General features: G+C 47.5%; 2 protein-coding genes across 7 annotated transcripts in view; one reads left to right on the top strand and one right to left on the bottom strand.

Moving 5' to 3' along the window:
* The first annotated feature begins 61 nt into the window (after nucleotides 1-61).
* Nucleotides 62-19,749, top strand: STARD5 (StAR related lipid transfer domain containing 5). Of its 2 annotated transcripts, none has more exons than XM_049905276.1 (6): nucleotides 62-242; nucleotides 907-956; nucleotides 1,729-1,861; nucleotides 8,217-8,334; nucleotides 9,331-9,424; nucleotides 16,214-19,749. In XM_049905276.1, exons 1-6 carry the CDS (start codon nucleotides 144-146, stop codon nucleotides 16,353-16,355), a joined length of 636 nt encoding a protein of 211 aa, XP_049761233.1. In that variant the 5' UTR covers nucleotides 62-143; the 3' UTR covers nucleotides 16,356-19,749. The 2 variants fall into 2 exon arrangements, with proteins under 2 accessions (XP_049761233.1, XP_049761234.1); XM_049905277.1 differs by lacking the exon at nucleotides 16,214-19,749 and adding an exon at nucleotides 10,578-16,205.
* Nucleotides 19,750-20,414: 665 nt separating this feature from the next.
* The window catches only part of IL16 (interleukin 16), a 134,873-nt gene continuing 131,401 nt past the window's right edge, over nucleotides 20,415-23,886 (bottom strand). For 3 of the 5 annotated variants that reach the window (XM_049905272.1, XM_049905273.1, XM_049905274.1), the window contains one exon: nucleotides 22,103-22,631. In XM_049905272.1, coding sequence (XP_049761229.1) covers nucleotides 22,438-22,631 — 194 coding nt within the window. In that variant the 3' untranslated portion in view covers nucleotides 22,103-22,437. Of the gene's footprint in view, nucleotides 22,632-23,886 lie in introns of all 5 variants that reach the window. The other 2 variants (XM_049905270.1, XM_049905271.1) reach the window with 1 other exon arrangement.

Raw genomic sequence — 23,886 nt, 5'->3', positions numbered from 1 at the left:
TCCGGAAGCGGGGGTGGGGCCGGAGGGGCGGGGCTCCAGGCTCCGCCCAGGGCCCGGGCTTTCAGGCCTGGCAGACCCAGGCTCTGCCGCCGCCACCACGGGACTTCACCTGCGACTCCGCGGCCACGCGCAGCCCCGGCGCTATGGACCCGGCTGCGGCCGCGCAGATAAGCGAGGCGGTGGCCGAGAAGATGCTGCTGTACCGGCGAGACAAGTCAGGCTGGAAGATTTGCCGGGAAGGCGTGAGTGAAGAGCTGGGCGGGAAGGGGTCGCGGTGGCCTTTGCTCCCTGGGTCCTGGGTCCAAGGCGACCCCAAGCTCCTCCTCTCCCCGCGTTTCTCTGCACCCCTATATCCCGGAGCTGCATTCAGGAGGGGAATCCACTCGAGGTTGCTTCCTTAATAAATATTGTGCCTACTGTGCTCACATTGACCCCACCAGGAGGTAAGTTTCTGCCCCTTTCATTGAGTGACTCCCCAAGGTCACTTGGCTGGTAAAAATAGTAGTTAGATTTGGTATTCAAAACACCAGGCTTCCAAGCCTTTACTCTGTTCATTACTGCACAAACCCCTCTATTGTTCCCGGAGGGTGGTGTGGGAATACTTTTGCTTACTTGACAAGTCTGATTTTTAACGAGTAGCCCTAAATTGCTCAGGAGAACAAAATGCATTACGGCTATTAAGTTGGTTTAAGAACCGCTCACAACTCTTGGAGCCAGCCTTTGAAGGGACCTCCCCCCAACACGTTTCACAGGGGAGGCAGCTGGCTCGGGACTAGTCTCGGCCTGGGGACCTTGGACAATTACATCTCTCCAGGCCTGGGATTCCTCTTGCGTAAAACAGGGGTTGAGCCTGGTGGTGGCTCCGCCTACCATTCTAAAACTCTGCGATTCTGTGCCTTTTCACAGAGTGGAGTTTCCGTTTCCTGGAGGCCATCTATGGAGTTTCCAGGGAACCTGTAAGTGCAAGCCTCCTTTAAAGTTTGTCAGCGCTGCCGCGCCCTTCCGGATACCTCCTCCACCCGTCTGCTTCCTGAGAGATTCCAGTCGAGCCTAGCACCCTGGCGCCAATTCACTGGACTTGTTTTCCAGAACACCTTTACCTTCTGTTTCTAACTAAACCAGTTTCAGCAAACCATGTTCTTGTGAAAGTTTACCGTCCATTTCTGTAGGTCTACAGGGAGGTGGCTGTCCTAAAGAGAGATGGCAGACATGGCATGGTTCACCCAGTAGTCCTTATAAAACCAAACTGGTTGCCATGGAGCCAAGCATGGCGACCCCATGTGTGTCAGGGTAGAACTGCATTCCATAGGGTTTTCAATGGCCGATTTTTCGGGTGTAGTGGCCTTTGGTCCAAAGGAGCCCTGGAGGTGCAGTGGTTAGAGCACTTGGTTGCTAACCAAAAGGTCAAGTGGTTTGAACCCACCAGCTGCTCCACAGAGAAAGATGTGGTGGTCTGCATCCATAAAGATTTACAGCCTTGAAAACCCTATGGGGCAGTTCTGCCCTGTCCTGTAGGGTTGCTATGAGTCGCAGCGGGCTTGATGGCAGTGAGTTTGGTTTTTGGTTTTTTTCCGAGTCGCTTTTGGGTGAACTTGAACCTCTAACGTTTCTTTCAGCAGTGAGCACGGTAACCATTTGTACCACCCAAGGACACCTAGTCCTTACATATAATCCCAAATAAACAAGTTTGACTGGTGCCTTGGGGTCACATTCCTTTTTGTGCTCCAGGTACCGAGGAGAAGGCATTGTGTGTGGGACCCCTGAGAAGGTGTGGGACTGCGTGAAGCCAGTCGCTGGGGGCCTGCGAGAGAAATGGGATGAGAACGTGAGCAATTTTGAAGTCATTGAAAACATCAGTGATGTAAGTCTTCCCAAACCTGTTACCCCAAAGACAGTGTCTGGGTCCTGTTGCAGTAACCTGACCCTGTCTCCCATGGAGGGGGTCTGTGACACCTTTTGACAATGGGGGCTACCCTGTAGATCCCCGATGCCCAGCAAGCACAGGCAGCCCTCTGCTTGCAACACTCTAGCCCAGGTATGAGTAGGAAGTAGTGTGTTCTAGAGAGTCAGAGAAACCCTAAACAGCTGAGAAAACATGGCAGTCTACCTATGGGCTCTGAGGTCACAGAAGGCAGTGTCTGGAACCTCAGCACTAGGTTCCTCAGCTCTAGGTGTCTGGAGCCTCACTAGCCCCATCAGCACTAGTTTGAAAGGTTGCTCCTTGGTGGGGACATGGTAATTGTAAAAATGGCCTGGCACTGCCATCTGATCTACTCTAACCTCACAAGGGGGAGGGAGAATCAAGACCATCAGCCCAAGGCTGATTCCTGTGAAGCAGAGGTTAGACATGTTGCCTCTCTCCACCATCTTTACCAATTCTGACATCCCCCACCCCTCCCATGGCACTCTACTTCTCTGCTGGGTTCAATAATTTACTGCAGTCATCACACAGGACTCAGACAGTGCTCACGATTATGGGGTTTATTAAGGAAGTAATAGGTTACAATTCAGGTTGAAGAACACTCAGGATACAGTTCTTCCATCAGGATAGCCTCTTCTCAGCATGCTCGCAGGCACACCTCTCCCTAGCCCTCAGCCTCTGCTCTGCTCGGGCCAGTGTTACAAAGCTCTTTTAGCTCTGCTGGTAAGTGCCCAGAGGCACGCCACTCTCTCAGTAAGCCTCGGCCCAAAGACAGTCAGCTTTCTCACTCCATGAGCTGGGAAGCCCACTGCAGCAGCTCTTGCCAGTCTCTCCTGCCACTGTTTCCCTGCTACATCTTCTCACCATCTTCAGTGTTACAGCTCTCTCTCTCTGTCTCCTGGTTCCAGGACCTTCTAAGCGCAGGGATCCCAGGTCCAAAGGACACACTCTGCTCTTGGCTGTTCTTCTCTGGTGGTGGTGGGATCCTCTCTTTCCCACCTCTGGGGTGGCTCATTTCAAGCCTAGTGGATGGCAAAACTGACCAGTCCCCCTGGTGAGCCACAATTACCCTATTTGCACAGTCCCACCCAATCACTTGAGTGGGAGTTACAAGACTGAGGCGAGAAAGTCCACACAGAAGCGATCCATCACACCGCAGTAATGAATTAAGACAGCCCTGGCGAAGGAGTGAGGGTTCTCTGCCAGCTGTGGAAGCATGCCAGGTGGCAGCTTCTGGATTACAGTTTCCTCATTTGTAAAATGTGTGTCATCTAGACCAGCGCTGCCCATTAGAACTTTCTGCGATGTTGGAAGTGTCCTATAACTGCACTACCAAATACAGACCCACTAACTCCATGTGGCCATTAAAAAAAAACCCGTTGCTGTCAAGTTGATTCTGACTGCTGGCAACCGCACGTGTTGCAGTAGAACTGCTCTGTAGAATTTTCTCGTTTATAATCTTTACAGGAGCAAATTGCCAGACCTTTCTTCAGTGACACCTGTGGGTGGTTTCGAACCACCAGTCTTTAGGTTAGTTGTCCAGACGGCTGAAACTAGCCTGCCTCCCTGTAGGCCTGCAGAAATGGACAGTAAGCAAACCATTTGCACCACGCAGGGGTCTCTGCAGGAGGCCACAGAGCTCTTGAAATGTGGCTTGGTGATCTACTTTGGGTAAATCAGCCATGGAGCACCGTTCTAATCTGATACATGTGAGGTTGCCATGAACTGGTATCACCTTGACAGCAACTGTGTTTTTGTTTTGTTTTGTTTCTTTTAGTCTCTTTTATAACAAAACAGGCTCAGAATTAGACTTAAAATCTAATCCCCTCTGTGTGTGTATGTGTATTTTTTCTTTTTTTTTTTTAAGTAGGACTGAGAAAAGTGCTGTTAATCTTATTTATTTTTAATTAGGTTCAGTGTAAGTTTAAACAGCTCCATGGGGCTAGCGGCTACCATAGTAGACAATGCAGATCTAAGTGATCCTGCCCTGGAATCCTCTCTAGCTTTAAGATCCTGTCTCATTTTGATTATAGAAGTTCAGGAAAGAACATCATGACCAGAGCTAATAAGAAAGTTGCCTCGCAGAAACATTGTTGACCTGATTAATTTAAATGGTGTCTTGATGTTGACATCTGTGGACATAGCAGCCTCTTGGGTGCTTACACAGACAGTGTTGTGAAATCTTAAGCTTCAGTTCTCAACTGGTGGGCCAGTAGGACCTAAGTTCCTAGCCTGAACCAAGAATTCACATTTCAGATCACTCCCACAGTTCCTTATCTCAGTAGTTTATGTCACTGTTTCTGAAGGGTAGGCACAAGGTGATTTTAGGTCTCTAACAGTCAAAGTTAAAATTTAATCACGTAGTGAAGTTCAGCAATAACCAGTTGCCATCGAGAGGATTCTAACTCATGGCGTGCCCACGTGTGTCAGAGCAGAACTTGGCTCCATAGTCCCTGGGTGGTGCACACAGTTAACATGCTCAGCTACTAACCAAAAAGTTGGAGGTTCGAGTCCACCCACAGGTGCCTGCAAAGAAAGGCTTGGCGATCTGCTTTGGGAAAATCAGCCATGGAGCACCGTTCTAATCTGATACACGTGAGGTTGCCATGAACTGGTGTCAACTTGACAGCAACTGTGTTTTTGTTGTTTTGTTTCTTTTAGTCTCTTTTATAACAAAACAGGCTCAGAATTAGACTTAGAATCTAATCCCCTCTGTGTGTGTATGTGTATTTTTTCTTTTTTTTGCAGTTGCCTTTTATTACAACTAGTAGTGCTTTTTTTTCCAGTTCTGGTAAAATGAATTTATCTAAAATTTTTAAAAGTGAGCACATTTAGAGAAAAATATTAAGTAACTAAGCATAGGTGATAGGAGAGTTGGCAAAAAATTGTAAAGATACTATGCAAATAATGATACACAAATGACGGAAGATGAGGAGCCAAGGATCAAGGTCCTTAACAGAGAATACAAATGGAATTACAGAATGACCGCATGTAGAATGTTCTTCCTGAAGGTAAAGGGCAGGCATGCAAGCCTGCTCTCACCTCTTTGTCTTGGTACAATGACTGGTGGATGGTGAGAGAGTGAAAGGCCTCGAAAGTTGTTAGATGATACCGGAGCTGGCATAGCAACCATAAAAATGATAAGCGCTGTCATTTACTGAGTCCTTTTATTAAACTGTGTTACATGCTCAGAGCACTTAAACTGAAACCCTGGGGGGCAGTGAGGACAGTTTCGCAGAGGTAAAGAGAGGCGCCTAAGTTCACACGGGTCATAAGAGGCAGACTGGGAGCTGAGAGCTGGCAGGTGACTACAGATCCCCAGGCTCCTAGCCACTACTCGCGCCACCTCCCAGAGCAGCTGCAGAGCTTCTTTGCAGCCCTCAGCCTTCACCCGGCTCCAGTCGTGGGCCCCGCTGTCCTGATCCCTCAGAGGCCCCACAAATGACGTGCTGTCCTCGTGGCTACTCTGTAAGCACCTCTCTTTCCCTCGTTTGCCAGAACCACAGAAAGCCAGGCGCTCACCCCTGGGCAGTTCTACTTCAGTACAGGTTGTTTTTGTCTTCTTGGGCTTTCGGGGGGGTGCTGGTGAGGTCTCCCTCCCTCCCCTAGGCGCCCTGGTTCATCCCCAAGGGGGACCAGTGTACTTCTCCACCCAGGGCTGCTGAGCCAGGCTTTACTGGACCCGCAATCCCTGACACCCACTTCCCTGAAGGCTGGGCCCGCGTCAGCCCAAATCAGCCAGCTCCCCATCCCCTGCCTGGCCCCAGTGAGTCCTGTAGTGCAAGGGTCTTCAAACTTTTTGCTCGCATACCTCCAACATATTTTTTTAGAAATTATATATTATCCCCCACATATCTAGTTGACAGCTAACATTTAGTTGACATCTAATGTTTTCATAAATTGCAAAGCATTTTGTTTTTGACATGCAATAAATCTAGCAATTTAAGATAAAGCAAAAACATCTTTCTTTTAGATGAGTCTAAATAACATGAATTTTTATGTACCATTATCCATTTAAAAAATATGTGAGCAAACTCTTCTTGAATTGTTGGAAATTTTATATAATTTTTTTCCCCAAACTCAAATTTCCTTTCTATTTAGTCCACTGAATTTTATCCAAATATTATAATCTATTCATGAAATGCTTTTATTGATCATCCTGCCACACTTCTCTGCATCATAAATATGTGTGTAAATTAATGATATATATGTAAAAGTCATTTCCTGTGATCATAAGACTCTGAGTGTTAAAAAAATCTGGATTGAGTTGCGGTTGTAATTTATTTAAATAATATGATTGTATTACAAATTTTGACGAAGAACTGTTAAATGTAAAAAGTAAAATATTTTGCATCTCTCCATGAGATGAATGGGAGCTCTTTTTCTAATTAGCTCATGTGTCCATGAAAAGACATGGCTTATTGCTAGAAAGATACAGCCTTCAATAGACATTAACAGCGCAGAAGGGAAAGTATGGGCTACGGTAAGCTCGGGTTTATAAAAAAGCAGAGACGCACTGACAAATGGTAGCTATTTATCATTACTAAAAGGACAAAAATGCAGAGAAATGGCTCTTCCTTGCAGATTGATATTTCTCAGCATGTTTTTAACAAATCTCATATTTTGAATTCTAGGATAGATGATGGCTGAATGGATGGGTGGGTGAGTGGGTAGCTAGGTGGTTGGGTGGATGGATAGATAAGATACAGAGATGGATGGATGGATGATAGATGGGGGGAAGGAAGGGAGGGGGAGAGAGAAGGAAGGAGGGAAAGACACAGCCATGCCATGAGTTCGTTGCATTTATAACATATACTGCCACCTTCAGTATATCTCACCAATGTCCTCTTCATCTTGGTCTTCAGATCGTCTCCAGCAATGATGGATTTTTTTTCTTTTTTCTTTCTTTTTTTTTTTTTAGCAATTATCAAGGGTGAAGGGGTATGACTATTTAAAAAAAAAAAAAAAAATCACTTCTGTTACCCCCTCTACAAGATATCAGAATTCAGAAAAGGCAAATTACTGTTTCTAATACCACACTTGTGCCTTTAATAAGAATATGCTTAAGGAAGGGGAAGACATGAAATTCTGACCCCAGTGTACAGTGCTTTGATTTAACATTGAAACCAGTATCCCTAACTGTCTCTCTGGCACCCTGGGGATTTTACACCCCAGGACAATGCCTGATAGGATGATGGCAGATGGGTGGGGGCCATGCGTGATTTTTCCAGTGGGAGGGGGTCAAGTGGGAAGGGAGACCTGCATGAACGTGCAGCTTGCTCTCAGGTGGGTCATGTTAGGAAGGACACTTGGAGGTTGGCTTATCTGGAAACTGAGTCCTAAACCCCACCCCCCCCCCATTGGAAAGTGCTCATGTACACCCAGGGATCACGTGCCCACCTTGAAGACTAATACTCTGAGTCAAAGATGCCTCTGGCAAAAGGGCTCTCAGCCTGTGGTGCCCCAAGTCTTAATACCGAACAGAGATGAGGAAGAGAACTTTTCCAATCCTTTCTCACCCCCAGACTTCTTCAAACCTGACCTCTCCTTCATTGTGACCTTGAGACAGCTGGGGTCCTTCTGGAGGAGGGGATAGTGCAATAAAGGGGTTCAGAGTGTCCTTAGTTTAGCAAGTTGGAGAGTGGATGGATCGATATTTTGAAGTTGGATGAGGCTTGAGAGGTGCCCCCTCCTAGAGCCAGCAGTAGGGTGAAAGCAGAGAGCCACCTAGGGCACAACTGTTAAGGATACACTTATTCTCAAGGTTGTGCAAGTGCAGGATTGGCCTTAAAAAAGGTGTGCCTCCTTCAATGTTGAGCCCTAGAGCGTTTCTTGCCTCACCCTAATCCTGACTCTCTTCAGATTCCACTTCCACTGTGAGCTTTGTAGGTAAGTTCCTTAACCACTCCAAGCCTCAGTTTCCTCACCCATCAAATGGGTTAATAACAGTGAGGGAATAAAAGAGAGCTTTGGTCTGACCAGGCTCTTGCTAGGTACTCAATAATGGTAACTCTTATAATCCCTCTTGGGATATAACCTCAGAGTGACTAGATGGCCATGAGCAACCAATGTCAGTCTTAGATTTTCTAAATGGGGTATATTTCAGTGAAAGCTGATTCTTTTAGAAGGGCCTTATTCTTGACCCTCCAGGTCGTAGTGCCAACCTACTGTCAATGCTGTCTCTGCTTTTCAGTCCCTGGGAATGGGAATGGGTTGATGAGCCCAGGGGTGGAGTGGGGGCAGGGAGAAGATGTCTGGCCACCAGATGCAGCTGGGCTCCCCTTTGCTTTGGCAGACGCTGTGCGTAAGCAGAACCTCTACCCCCTCAGCTGCCATGAAGCTCATTTCTCCCAGAGATTTTGTGGACTTGGTGCTCGTCAGAAAATATGAGGATGGGACCATCAGTACCAATGGTGAGCAATGGCTGGGGTGCTGCCTAGGCCTTTGTGGGACCCTGGGCTCTCTTTCTCCTCTGCACCCTCTCAGTTCAGTGGACCAGATGGGAGTCACCAGAGAACTCACTGCCTGGGTCTTCCTTCTGTGCTGCTTGCTTTGTGGGCTTTGGGGGAATTCTGGGCCATGGAGGTCTGAGGTGGAAGAGTCACCATGCCAGTGACTTCATTTTTAAGTCCCAGATTGTATCGATGCCTTTTTTATTCCTGCTGAGGGCTCGTAGTTTGTGCCTGAAGGTTTAAGTTTAGCTTCACAAAAGCTCAGCGTGCAAGGATTTTGTGAACCCATGGGAGTGCCACTCTGAGAAGGCTGTGATGCTGGTCCGTTCCTTCTCTCCAGGCAAGAGCAGAGCTCCTGCCCCTGCCCTTTCCTCTGATCTCCACGTGGGGGTGACGCCTCTGTTGGCTGTGATTTGAGAGGGGGCGTCTTCCTCCTCGTACCCCCAAGCCTTACCTTCTGAAATGTTCTTTTCTCTAATATTCTGGCAGGCTTGGGGAAGCTGGCTGTAGGAAGGTGTGTGTAAATGTGTGCGTGAATGCATATGAGTGACTGGGTGTGAATTTGTCTGGATGAGTTCCTGTGAATGCGTGTATATGTTTGTGTGCCTGTGTGTGTGAATGTATATGAGTGAGTGGGTGTGAGTTTGCGTGAATGTGTGTGTGCGTGAATGTATGAGTGAGTGTGTGTGGGACTGTGTATACGTGAGTTTGTGTGTATGAGTGTGTGTGTCGGTGTGATGTGTGTGTGAGCATGAATGTGTGTATGTGTATAGGTGTAAGGGGCACTGGGAAGAGTGTAGGAGGGAACTCAGGGCCACGTAACAGTCCTCTTGCTGACTCCCCTAGCCCTGGGTGGTTGAGTCCGCATGCACTCTGGGTGCCCAACAAAGACAGGTCAGTGGCAGCGGCCTGACTGTCTGAAGTTCTGGTTCACTGACCGTCTGCTCTCCCTTCCAGCTACCAATGTTGAGCATCCATTATGTCCTCCGAAGCCAGGTTATGTGAGAGGATTTAACCACCCTTGTGGTTGCTTCTGTGAGCCTCTGCCAGGGTAAGAACAATCTCCTGAACTGAATTACATTCTCTGTTCTTAACTGTGGCCATTCCATTACATCGGGCACATTGATTAAGATTCCCAGTAATAAAAATGCCTAACAGCTCTTTAGGCTTTGATGTTACTAAACACTATTGCATACACATCAGTGACATAATACATGACACGTAAAAAGCTTGTTGCCATTGAGTCACTTCTGACTCATAGCGACCCTGTAGGACAGAGTAGAACTGCCCCACAGGGTTTTCAGGGAGCATCTGGTGAATTTGAATTGCTGACCTTTTGGTTAGTAGCCATAGCTTTTAACCACTATGCCACCAGGGTTTCCAATACATGATAGCATCTGGCAAATGGGAAAGAATTGTGGAGAGGCATTATTCTTGTTTTTGATTTGGGGAATCCTGCCTCAAGCTCCCTAGGTCACGTTGGGCAAGTGTCATGGTCCCATTGAGCAGATGAGTAAACTGAGGCTTGGGGAAGGTCAGAGGCTGGGAGGTCAGCAGAGCAGAGCCTGAGTGCTCTCTATACAGGGTTAGAGGCTGGGAGGTCAGCAGAGCAGGACCTGAGCCCCAAGTAGTCTCTTGGGTGCTCTTTGAGCATGATCTACCAGCCTGGAGCAGCTGTCACCACCCACATTCCAGCAGGTGATTGTCACCCCAGACAAGGAATGGGACAAGGTGCCTAGGCACTGAAGAGTGACTCTGAGTCACTCTTTACATCTTGAGCCGACAGCAGAATTGAGCTTGGGAACTGTTCTGTTCCCATCTTCTCACAGTCGTGGCCAGGTTTTTACCAGGAGCTTTTCTGTGCAATTCAGGTCACTGGTGGATCCTGGAAGCCACCCAAGTTGACAATGAAAGAAATTGCACCTGAGGGTGTGTCCCAGTGTAACCTTGCAGTCCCTGTACATCCACCAGGAGAGGAAATAGTTTGTGTTCTCAGCACACAATCCCATGAGATGAGCCTTGGTGTTGTAACATTTTACTGAACACCCAGACCCATCACCTCTGGGATACTCTTTGCTAAGCTGGCTTTTTAAACATCTCTTAAAAGATGTTAAACATAACAAAATTGTATGAGTTTAAAAATACCATAATGGGCTCCAGCACACAAACACACTCCTACACTCAACTTTGGCCCCCAAATACAGGACTGCCCTGGTGAAGAACCAGGTGGTTTCTGATGGAAGACCAACACCATGCATTTAAAGAACCTGCCATGGCCACCATCTAGGAGCCCAGCTAAGTCCAGGTATTGATCATCAATGTGTTATCTCCAATCTGCAATCAAAAGGAGGGAATGATTTAGGAGATAATATTGGAGCCATTATTCCCTGCCCTTGAGTATAAAGAATGTGACCAAACTGGATCCAGACTCAAGGACCCACAAGGACTCACGAGGACACGTCAACTAGGCCTGGAAGTATAAAGATTATAGCTAGGACAATCCTGGAAACATCTTTTGGCAATGTTTCACATAAACAAATCATTAAACACAGCACAAAAGACCCACATACTTTCCACTCTTATCTTTTTCTGTTAGCCTTTAGCGAGGAGTAAGATTTGCTGGACGAATGAAGACCCTCCTGACTGTCATTACTGAAACCTGTACCAATGATCGTTAAGAAAGACAATTCAAAATGTAGAATCACAATGACCTAACGGTTTCTAGCCACTACGTGAAAAGGTGAAGCTTTCAATGGTTTTGCCCATTTGTAATGGTCATACATCCTGATGATTTTGTAACGTTCCTTGGAATCTGACAGATATGGCTCTAGCAGCATACTTGTCCACTTTCTGACTTTTGCCTATTCTGTGATACTCCTTGGATTCGAGCAGATAGGGCTCAGGCAGCATGCTTGTCCATGTCCTACTTTTGCCTCTTTGAATATATGCTGAGTAAAACCTTTATTTTTGCTTTAAAAACAAGCAAACAAATACAGAGCTGGCCCAGATCCCATGACTTGGGCTGGGGGCACTGACCTCTGCCTCATTCTCTTCTCCTCCTACCTGGCAGAGCCAGGTGTCAGAACCTGCCCTTTGATGTCACCAGGTCTGACAGTGATTTTCAGAGTAAGAGGCGAGCCGTTTCTTCTTAGGGGCTGATTTCCATGGCAACGCACAATGGGAAGAGACCATCACATCTCATGCCAGGTAGCAGAGATGATTGCGTGAATCTTGCAGATGGAGTGATTGGGGTCAGGAAGGTTCCACCAGACCCACTAGCATGCAGATTTTGACTCGAGCCTTGATCTCCCACCTCTTGTCGGCCTGATGAAAAGCACTTTATGTCCCCAAGAAAGCTTTATGTCAAAGTCTGCCACATGGAGAGCTCTTCTTATAAGTCTGAAGCCCACGTTGGTGATTACTCCATTATCATTCTACACATACAGGCTTGTTCTAGGCACTGGGGAACAACAGGAGCAGCAGCAAACACTTAGACAGCACTGCTGTGTGTCAGGCACTGCTCTAAGCACTCTGCATATTCTTACAACAACCCTAATGTGCTATTATTATTCCCATCTTTTAGATAAGGAAACTGGGGCACAGAGAGGTTAAGTAAAATGCCCATGATCACACAGCCAGGAAGTAATAGAGCCAGAATTTAAGCCCAGGCACCTGTCTCCAGAACCTATTCTCCTGATCCATGTACTGACCTCTCAGAACAGATAAACTCCTCTTGGAGTTGAGATTCTAGTGGGAAAAGCAAACACACAGGTCACAGCAGATATACGCACGTGCAATTATCAGGGGTTGGGGTAAAAGCCTTGGAGAAAACTAAAGCCAAATGCAGATGCCAGGGAAAAGTGGGAGCGGGCCTCACTGGTATATGGCATTTGAGAAAAATGCCTGTAAAGGAGCCATGGTATATCTGGGCAGTGCTCCTAGCAGAGGGCTGAGCAGGTCCCAAGTCCCTGACGTGGAAGCAGGTGTGGAGCATTTAGGGATCAGCTCAGAGGCTCTTGCGGCCGGAACACAGCGCGCAAGGGGAGAGGGTAGGAGTTGTGTTCAGAGAGGTAGCTGGGCCAGACCCTGTAGCGTTGTGAAGACTTGGGCATTTCCTGTCAATAAAATGGGAAACCATTGGAGAGTTTTGAACAAGTGGGACCTGCTCTGACTTCAGCATTAACTGGACCACATTGGCTGCTGTGATGGATCTAGAATGTAGGAGACCATGAGCAAGAGCAGAGGGACTAGTTAGGCGTAGCGGTAGTCTAGATGAGAGATGGTGGTGATGACAACTCAGAGTGGCAGCTGTGAAGGAGGGAAGAGGTGTTGGATTCTGGGTTGTTTTCAAGGTGGAGGAGTCTAATTATAGTGGAAGTATTTCTGGCCATCTGTTTCTGTAAAGATCACGGCCAAGAAAACCCTATGTAGTAGTTCTTCTCTGTAACACATGGAATCGCTGTGAATCGAAATCAACTTGATGGCAAGGGGGTTGGTTGGTGGTTCTCTGTGCCCAGGAGTTATGCTAAGTGCTTTACACTTGTTATTTTAATTAATTTTTATAACAAACTGGCAGTGGGTATCATTATCCCAGCTTTTTCTATGAGGAGACTGGGCGACTTAGAGCACCTCTCTGAGCCCTTTTTTCTCCTTCTGTTGACGTCCCATAGTGGTGTACCTGCAATAGCCATCATTCACGTGGTCACTTTGTGATGTATTGATTTGCTTCTTCCTCAGCCATATGTCTTTCCTCCCATAAAGCCCAGTGCTCACCCAGAGGGGAACATGGTCGCTGGGTAAAATTTCTCATTTGCCCGTTTATGTTTCCAGCCCAGAGAGAAGTCTGCATGCGCAGTTTTAGCTCAGTGGTGCCCAATCATGGCAATGCCTCAGAATCCCGGGAGGCAGTAAGGAGGACCTTGGGGGCAAGAGCTTTTAAAAATATAGATTTCTAGCCAACCCTGCCCCAACACACTGATTCAATAGGGCTGGTGGTGTACCAAGAATCAGTATTTTTAACTCACACCTGCCCAGATCTTTCTGATGAAGCCACTCAGGGGCAGCATTCAGAAACCATTCATCCCAGAACTAGGTTTTGCCAACACATATCTGTTTGAAGGTGTTAGGACTATAGTCTCAAGTCAAGCAATTCAGCAGTCATCTATGGATCCTGACTGTGAGCAAAGCTCTGGGCGCTGGTCCCCATGGGTATCAGCGAACTTGGCCTTAGCATGCTGTGTAGAGTTCCTGATAAGGCACTTCTGAGCAGGTGATTAGGGAAGGAGATGATGTTAATGACTGCAGTGACGGGAGGGTTGAATATGTTATAAATGGAATATATAAAAGACTATGGGAGTCCCTGGGTGGTACAAAAGGTTCATGCGCTTGGCTACTAACTAAAAGGTTGGAAATTTGAGGCTACCTAGGGGCACCTCAGAAGAGGGTCCTGGCAATCTACTCCCCAAAAATCAGCCATTGAAACCCTGTGAAGCACAGTCCTACTGTGACACACGTGGAGTCACCATGCGTTGGAATCGACTCAATGTTAACTGTTTTACGAAGTCCAAAGAACCATGAATACTCATCCAATATCTGCCGCAGGAATTGAGAAGGATTTTTTTTAATTGAATTTTGAAAGTAAGGCAGGATTTCAACAGGTAGGTATAATAGGAGATAGCATTCAAAGCAGAGGGAAGAGTAAAAGTCAAGGCACCAACAGGAGTATAGAGTGTGAACCTGGAACAGTAGTTCATTGGAGAAGGGAGTGGAAGGAAGTCTGGCGCCAGGTTGAGGAGGGCCATAAATGCTGCGCTGAAGAATCTGCTAATTATGTAGATTGTGGGTAGCCATTCTTGATTTCTCAGCAAGTGATTAGCTAGAAGAGCCCTGAGTTTAGAAGGTTTGTCTTCTAGCAGTGCGCAGGATGGATTGTTGCAGGATGAGACTGGAGGCAGATGGTCCACTTGGGACACTGCTGTTGAAAGTACAGGTGAGAGGGGATGAGGCCTTCAGCTGGCCCAGTGGGAGGAGGAGCAGAGAGAAGAGTGAAGGTCTCAGCAAAGGTGGAATGGATGGAGGTTGGTGAGCAAGACAGACGTAGATTCTGAATGGTGCTGAGGCTTTGAGATTCGAGGAGGTCCCTGACCTTCAGGCTTAATGCTCCGTGGTGAGATAGGGTATGAGCAGAGGAAAAAAAGCCACCACCAGGGTAGACATGCCATCCTTCATGTTGTTCACTTGCTGGCCCCTGTCCCTCTCTGGGCCTCAGCTGCTTTCTCTGAACATCTGGGGGTGGGCAGCTTCCTAAATGTCTCGGTTCCAACTCCTTGACCTGCATGATGTCAGGAAACATTGAATGGGCAAATGTGATGCTGTATGGGGTTTCTCATAAGGCTCTTATGCTATTAATGGCTCCATTCAACTAAAATGCCAGATGGAGGAGTCCCTGGGTGGCACAAACAGTTATGTGCTCAACTACTGGCTGAAAGGTTGTAGTTTGAACACACAGAGGTACCTCAGAAGGCAGACCTGCCTGGCAATCTGCTTCCCAAAAGTCTCAGCCTTGAAAACCCTGTGGTGCAGTTCTACTCTGCACACATGGGGGCTCGATGATTGGAATCAATTTGACATCAAATAACAAACAATGAAATGCCAAATGGTCTCCATAAAGCTCATTCCATTGTTGCCCTGACCATTGAGAAGTTTGCCACCGTGAAGAGACCCCTCCGTGTCCCTGCCAAGTTGTGTCCCAGCTCCTCCTTTGTGTGCCCCTCACCTAATCTGATTCTGGCTGATGGACTTCACTGCCCCCATTGCCGCAGCCACAATGTCATCACATGTGCAGCCCAGAGAGATCAGCTGCCCTCAGCAAGCCACACCATATGCTGGTGTCAGAACTGGCCCTAGAACACTGGCCTTGACTTCCAGCCCAGGGTTCATGCCATGTACCATATCCCTTCCTCCCTGTGGGCTCCTGCCACCACCTGGCCAAAGTCCTTTCCCACTTGCTCAGGTTAGAGTGTCGGTTGTCTCAATAAGAAGTTCTCAAGTTTTCAGTCTCAAGGCTCCATGATAACTCTTCAAGTCACTGAGGGCTTCAAAGGGCTTCTGTTTATGTGGGGGTATATCTATCAATGTGTACTGGATTTAACATACAAACTGGGAAATGTTTCATTTATTTTAAAATAACAATAAATCCATTATATGTTAATATAAATCACACATTTTATGAAAAATAACTAAGGGTTTCAAAATATAAAAATAGTGACAAGAGAGCCTTTTTTTTACATTCTTGCAAAGCTTTTTAATATTGGGCATAGAAGCTCATATCTGCTTCAACATTCAGTCCGTTGTGAGATCACATATCAGGTGATCTCTGGAAAACTTCGTTGTATACTTGTGAGAGAATGTGACTAAAAAGGCACAAACCATCACGGCTTTGACCTTAAAACGGTCTCCCCAGACCGTGCTGAGAACCGCTGTGTATGTGGATGGAGGGGAGCGTCTTATAGTCTGTTCCTCCCAGGGCCTAGCACTGAGCGAGTTCGCCAAAAACATTTACTGAATGAGTCAGGAAAGAGGGAACTATCTCCTCGGGCTCAGAGTAGGCATTGCTCTCTGCAGAGGGCCTGTGACCCACAAGAGGACAGGTGGCATGCTCCCATCTGAAAAATAAGCAGGTGCAGAAGGGATCCCCAGGTGTTGAGTTAGGGATTCATTAGGGATTAGACAAGCTCTTTGTGTATGGACATCTCTGCCGAGCTGGGCTCCTCTTCTCTGCCTGATGCTTGTCCCCAAGCCTTTGCTGCAGACACATAACAGCTGTGTTTTTCTTTCACAGGGAGCCCAACAAGACCCACGTGGTCACCTTCTTCCACACTGACCTCAGTGGTTACCTCCCACAGGCAGTGGTGGACTCCTTTTTCCCCCGCAGCATGGCTGGGTTTTACGTCAACCTTCAGAAAGCGGTGAAGAAATTTTAAGACTGACACTGTCACTGGTTGGCAAAGAACTTATCCAACTGATGGAGGAGTTCCAGGTTGGGACACCAGAGAGCCTGGGAGAACATGAGATATTCTCTGAGAACATCAACTCAACCCCTCCTGCTTCCTTCTTCTAGTCAGGAGTTGTGTGCGATGTGTCAGCCCTATGCTCTGCCCTCTATCTGGCCCTTTATCCAAGCACAGCTCCTTGGACTTCTGGCCACCTGACAGGGACTCTACCCAGGCCCCATGTGATACACGGTGGTCCAAAGGTTTTATCTGCCAGTCATTATCAGAGACATATTTCCCTGCTTATCAAAACGAACTATCATCAGTACTGAAAACCAGACCCTGCTGCCTTTATACTGTCTAGAGCTCTCAGACCTGCGCTGCAGATCCTGGTGTGTTTTTCTAACACTGTGCAACACTTTTCCCCCTTGAAAAGATATCAGCTTGGAAAATGATGGTTTACAAAATGAGATAAGCATTAAGGAAAAATACTTTATATATATATATTTTTTTTTTTTGCTATGTCTTCAATTCAAGTGGAAACCCTGGTAGCGTAGTGCTTAAGTGCTATGGCTGCTAACCAAGAGGGTGGCAGTTCGAATCTGCCAGGTGCTCCTTGGAAACTCTATCAGGCAGTTCTACTCTGTCCTATAGGGTCGCTATGAGTCGGAATCGACTCAATGGGAGTGGGTTTTATGTTTTTGGTTTCAATTCAAGTGGGTTATTTTTCTTTTTCCTCTCTGAGTTAACCGTCATGCCCCCCGGCAAACCAGACAGTTTGGATTAGTCCAAGGTCAAACCTGTAGCCTTGGGGGTGAATTCTCTTTGGAAGTAATTCTGAATTGAGCAAGCTGCTCATCTCTGCACATGGAAATCTGGAGAGAAGAGCCTCCTTTCCCTCGGGCATTTGCCCTTCTTCGTCCTCTGCTATGGAGCCCAGAAGAGGACTCCACAGGCCTCCAGACCTTGGTCAGGCTACACGTCTGTCTGCAGGAATGATGGAAGAGCAGGCCTCCCTCCAGCAGGGCTGGCTGGAATCCTGCCTCTAGGCTCTGAAACAAACTGCATAACCGCAAGGGGCCATACCCATCCTTTTACATCATCAGAACCGGGAAGCACAGCCTTGCCACCTGTGACTTCATTTCCTCACCAATCAGTGCTGTGCCATCCAGTGAAGGATTCTCTAGTGCCTCCTAGTAACGTCATCTGTGGTCCCACCACCTTCCTTTTCAGGAAGATTCCTCGTATTTGACCAGAGTCTTTTCATGTTGAGTTACTCAGGTTACTGTTGCCTGTGCAGGAAATTTCCAGACAGTCCTCAGCCTTTGCTCCTCCAAATGGAAAATATTTCCCTTATGTCATAGTAACTTACTTCCCAGCATTTGACTTCAGGAGTGACTGTCTCCTGAATGTACCAGGACCTGAGCCAGAGCTCAGTGTCAAGGGGATAGAAAACTCACTTCTTTCTGTGTTCTAATGAAACTACAAATTCCATAGACATGCCATTGAGATCATCCAACACAATAAAACATGATTTGAAAAAAAGAGATCATCCGGCCAACTCCCTTTTCTCATCAAGAAATCTTCACTGGACTCTTGAATTTGGTTAGCTTTCGTTAATCATCCAGTCATTCAGTATGTACTTAGCAGGACTCTACTCTGTGGCAGGGGAGTTCCTGGGTGATACAAAGAGTAAATGCACTTGGCTGCCAGCCAAAAGGTTGGAGGTTTGAGTCTATCCAGTGGTGCCTCGAAAGAAGGGCCTGGTGATCTACTTCTGAAAAATCGGACATTGAAAACCTTATGGAACACAGTTCTACTCTGACACACATGAGTTTGCCATGAGTCACAGTCAACACCATGAGCCAGAGGCAACTGGTTTTTATTCAGTGCCAAGCACGGTTCTATATCAACTCCTCATGAGATGATCTCCCAAATTCAGCCAATTCCGGCTGCACCAGCCAACCCCCCCCCCCCCAAAAAAAACTAACCCTGTTGTCATATAGTGGATTCTGACTCATAGCAACCCTATAGGACAGAGTAGAACTGCCCTATAGGGTTTCCAAGGAGCTACTGGTAGAGTGAAACTGCTGACCTTTTGGTTAGCAGCCAAGCTCTTAACCACTGCACCACCAGTGCCTCAGCCAAGGAAACTTATTCCTTCTCTGAGGTTCGGACCCTGGAAGGCGGTGGTCTTACCAAGACAGAGTCCCCTTGTCCGGCCCCATCTAGCTAGACGGAAGACCAGCCTCCCAAAGACATCTCAGGGGGTCCTCTAGATGTACTGTGCCTGTGTCTCAGCATCAGATTAAACTGACTTGAGCACTGGACTAGGAGCCAGAATACATACATCTATCTGGTTTAAGCTCTGCCACTTAGAAATTGGGCCCCTGGGTCAGTCATTTAACATCTCTGAGCTTCGAGTTCTTGTCTTTAAAAGAAAATATGCAGACCTGAATACCGATCCCAGTGTAGCCCGCTTCTTGAGAGTCCATGCAAATGAGATAACGTATGAATGAGTAAAATGCTGTGCAAAGCCAAGAACTAGGGCTTCCCAGGAGAGGCCCTTAAATGGATTCATTTTCATGGATAATGAGGATGGATTGGCTATTGTGAGCTGTCTTTTTTCTTTTTTTTTTTTTTTTTTTTGCAGCCTTTGAGGATGACTGAAGCATTGTTTTCAAAGGTATTTGAGATGTGTATCGGCTCGCAAGAAGTTGGCTGAGGAGAACTAAATCTCATCTGTAAATTCCAGCGTCCTGGAGTGGGTGAGCTTTTGTCTCAGGACCTTCTTACTGACTTCTGACCTGAAGACCCCTTTGACCTGGAGATCAGTAACCTGGGCAGTAGTAGTGGTCTCACTGGCCCCTCACTGGCCTGGGGGCAAAGGGGACCTTCTAAAACAGTCCAGAGACAGACAGGAGGAGAATACCGGAAGGACCATGGACACAGTGATATTTGTACTCTAGTCCTCAGACAATCTCTGCTCTACCCACATACTTGATTTGCCAGCTCTCCTAAGAAATCTTTCTCCACGTCCCAGGCCCATGGCCAGCTCTATGCTCATCCATTTCATCACCTTCCGGTCTTGATGGAAAGCCACTTTCTCCTTCCCTAGTCTGCCACTTAGAAGATTCATCACCTGGCTGCTTAATAGGACTCAAAATAATTTCCCAATTATAGGAAATGTCACTATCACAGATGGTAACATTCCGGAGGACAAGGAGTATGCCTTCTGTATCTCCATGACCTCACTGCCAAGCTCTGGGCAGGCACACAGTGAGGTTCTGGGGGATAGGTATTGAAATGAGACACACTTTTCATTGTTAGACCATGTCCATCTTCGGTGTTTCTATTAAATCTAAAAAGCTGACACACATGGGGTCTCAAAGTTCTTATCTACAGCAACTGGTTGACAAAGTTTAGAACAGGACACACAAGCCAGCAATAAAAAACATAAACTAAGCCCATTATTTCTCAGGATGAATACAACAGTGAGCTGACACCCACTGTGAAGTCATTAAAGGTTAGGACCTCAGGTGGGTGTTCTAAGACCCCACAACCGGGAAATAGATTCTTAGCTTCCTAAGGACCCAGGGGAGTTCCTGGGTGATGCAAATGGCTAACATGCTTGGTTGCCAACCGAAAAGTTGGGGGTTCAGGTCCACTCAGGCACCTCAAAAGGGAGGCCTAGCGATCTACTTCTAAAAAGTCAGCCATTGGAATCCCTATGGAAACCCATAGTTCCATCCTGACACCCATGGGGTTGCCATGAGTCAGAATCAACTGGACAGCGACTGGTTTTTTATGGACCCAGAAGATGCCACCAGACTACACTAACATCGTCCAGTTGATATTGGCTGGTGTCCAGGCATGGACCAGTAATGTGAAATTTGTCTCCAAGAATGGAGGCTGCCAAGAGCCTGAAGAAAGGTGGGCAACTCCCATGTGGTGGCGAAGGAGTTTATCGGGTAGACTTGCATACGAGGCAGTCCTGGGCGGCCACAGGACGGGAGCAGGTCTCCATACCCCGCAGCGGGAGGGCAGAGGTTTTACAGGGGTGGTGGGCAATAACGGCTGCAGGCCAGGGGCTTCCATAAGAGTGCCTCAGCAACTGGTAGTGAACTAGCGGAAAGCAGGAAGGTGCTCACGTTGAGCCTCACGAAGCCTGTTTCCCCTTCAGTCCACCCTGAGGCTGGATCTTATAATATGGCATGTTCCCCTTCTTTGCCATAGTACAAAAGACCCCATTCCCTCCCTGCCAGGAACAGACATAGAAATGGGGTTGGTCAGGTGCCATACGGTGCCACGCATGTGCAAGAGACAGGGAAAGCTACTGTGTGCCCAGAACAGGGGGAAGGCTTCTCTGGTAAGGGGAAGGAACTGCACGAGAGAAGGCAACCCAACACCCGGCCTCCTTGTCAGAGAATGCTCTGGGCCTGAGGCTACTTAGGCAGCCTGGACGGGAGGTGTAAAGGCAAACCCTTCCCCCAATGGCTGGGAATAACTACTTTTCCTGTTGTGTTTGTGGTCCCTGCCAGACCTTCCCCCACATTCTTATTCCACAGGAGCAGGCAGGGACCTGGTCAAGGGATGCTGGTTGCTGCTAATACCGTCACATTTCTTTGCCCTGACCTTGGTAATCAGGCATTAAGAAGTGAATGAACCAAATCTCCCCTTGGTCAGGCACCTGGAGGTAGCTTACCTACAATACTCTGTGCTAAAGGGCCCCTGGCCTGTTAATCTACCAAATCACAGAAGAGAGGACTCAGTCTCTCTGCCTTACCACTTACCAGTTAGACAAGTCAATTACAGTCTCCAGGCCTTGGTGCCCTTGTCGATAGAATGGCACATGGCCACCTGCTGTAGAAGCTACTGTGATTACTAAAGACAAGGTCCAACGTCAACCACGATGCTTAGCACGTGGTAGGTAAAGGGTAGCAATTTTTACCCTCTCATACTCATGCTGGTTCATTCTCTTGGCACACCTGTCCGCACTTTGAGCTTCACCTGTACTCTCTTTTGCTTACTTGTTCTATTACCTGGTTCCACCTTTGCCTCGAACCCTGGTGGCACAGTGGTTAAGAGCTATGGCTGCTAACCAAAAGGTCAGCAGTTTGAATCCATCAGCTGCTCCTTGGAAACCCTATGGGGCAGTTCTGCTCTATTCTACAGGGTGGTTATGAGTCAGAACCACCTCAATGGCACCTAACAACAACAGCAACACCCTTGTCTAGGATCACTCCTTTGACCCAGTCAAAAATAGTTTTCCAAGTATTTTATGCAGCAGATTGTATTTTCCCAAATTGATCCTGGCAGTATTTTCCCTCACCTTAAAACCTGGGCAGGCGTGTGCCAGCTCTGACCAAAAGAGCGTCGTGGAAGTGATGCTCTGTGGCTTCTGGGGCAACTTCATAAAAAGGATGCCACTTCTTGGCTTTCTCACTCTTGGGACTTTTATTGTTAGAATGCAGCCACCATGTTGTGAGGAAGCCAACACCACATGGACAGGCCACATATAACTGTTCAGACCAACAGCCCCAGCTGAGTTCCTAGTCAACAGCCAAAACCAGGTGCCAGACAGATGAGTGAGTGGCCTTCAGATGGTTCCAGCTCCCAGACTTTGAGTCACTCCCCGCTAAGGCCACGTGGAGCCGAGATGAGCCTGCCCCTTCCCAGCCCTCCCCACCTTGCAGGCTCATGAGAAAAATAAATGTTGCTTTTTCGTGATGGACTATTACACAGCTTTAGTGCTCGGAACATTTTGCAAAGCAGAACAGGGATTTTATATCAAATTATAATAGATCCACTTTATTTATGGCACTGTAATATTATCATTACACTCTCTATATACAGTCTACAGTTTATGTCAGCCACGCCGGTGTGACTCTGCCCTTATATTTGGGACAATCCTCTTGCTGGGTGGGCCCAGAAAGTCCAGACCTGGGCAACAGCCACCAGGAAGCACATCTGTGCTTTCCCCCATCTGGGTGGGGGGCAACAGAGACCCTGAGAATCAGAGGTTGTAGAAGCTACATGCTATGGGCTTTGGGCATCAGCACTGGTGCTCTGCTTAGGGGTCTCCAGTGACTGTGGTCCCCTTGGACTGCACGCTTTTCCTCCTAATGACAACAGTGACAGGCCCATCAGGCAATGCCTTGATGACGTTCCAGGCTTCAAGCCGTGTGAGGCCTTGCACAGTAGCACCAGCCAGTTGTAGGATCTCATCTCCTGGCTGGATGATTTCACTCTGTTCTGAAGCTGCCCCTGGAATAAGGGAGAAGATGATAATGGGCTTCACAGGCCACAGGGCAACAGAAAAGCTTCCCTTCTACCCTTGGTCTCTGAGGAGCCAGGACAGCTGCAAACAGAACAGCACGACCACCCCTCGGTGGTTCTAAAACTAGGTGACTTGGAAGTTGAGGCACATGCCCCAGCTCTCTCTGGCCCTTAGGAAAGGTGTGCCCCATGCTGTCCCCAAAAGAAGGAGACTTCAGGCAGCTCCAAGCCAGAGCCTGGCTGGGAGACATCCACTGTTCAGAGGACACTGGGGAACTGAATCATCCACCAAGTCCCCTTAGGCATGACCCAACATCCCACCCCGTCACCTGCAGGTCTCTCCCCTCTCTAATTAGGTCATCAGCATTGAATGGTAGGAGAAGGGAGCTGGTGAGATCTTCACGGAACAATCTTCTTGGTGTGTTTGGCTCTGAGGCCTGGAAAGGGCCCCTGGGCCTGCGTAAACGGGACATGATCATATGTGGCTCCCAATGTTTCAAGCTGTACATGAAAGCTGTCGTTTTACTGTTTATATGGAAAGAAAAAGGTTCCCATCCATTTGACCCATGATCGTCACATAGACTGCCTAAGAACAGAAACTAACAATAATGATAATAACAAAAATCTGGCTAAATTGTATTGAGCAATTATTACATAACAAGCGCTGTGCTAAATGCTTTGTGTTTATGATAATAACACTGTGAAGTACATACACACTCTTAGTGCTCCCTTTGAGTGGTAAGGAAACTCAAGTCGGTCGCCTGAAGCTTCAGAGCTGCTAAGTGATGGGGCCTGGGCTTATTCCCAGACTTTCCAGCTCCACCACCTGCATTCCTAAGCACGACATCACCCTGCAGCTGACAGGCAAATGGACCAGGAGGGTGAAGGGACTTATCCAAGGTCACACTGCCATAAATGGCAGAACTAACCCTAGAATTGTAAACACTAATGGCGTAGTGGTTGAGTGCTACACCTGCTAACCAAAAGATCCACAGTTCGAATCCACCAGGCGCTCCTTGGAAACTCTATGGGGCAGTCCTACTCTGTCCTATAGGGTTATTATGAGTTGGAACCTATTCAACAACAGTGGGTTTTGTTTTGTTTTGTTTTGTTTAACCCTAGAATCCAGGTCTCCTGACTCTGAACCCGATGTTCATTCCAGGTCAGCCTTCAAAAGTTAAAAATATCTTTCCCAGAATGGGGGTTAACATGGATTCTGGGTGCTATGAGTTGAATTGTGTCC

Source organism: Elephas maximus, chromosome 13 (genome assembly GCF_024166365.1).
Source record: "Elephas maximus indicus isolate mEleMax1 chromosome 13, mEleMax1 primary haplotype, whole genome shotgun sequence".
Taxonomy (NCBI): Eukaryota; Metazoa; Chordata; class Mammalia; order Proboscidea; family Elephantidae; genus Elephas; species Elephas maximus.
This window is presented reverse-complemented; position numbering and strand designations above follow the sequence as displayed.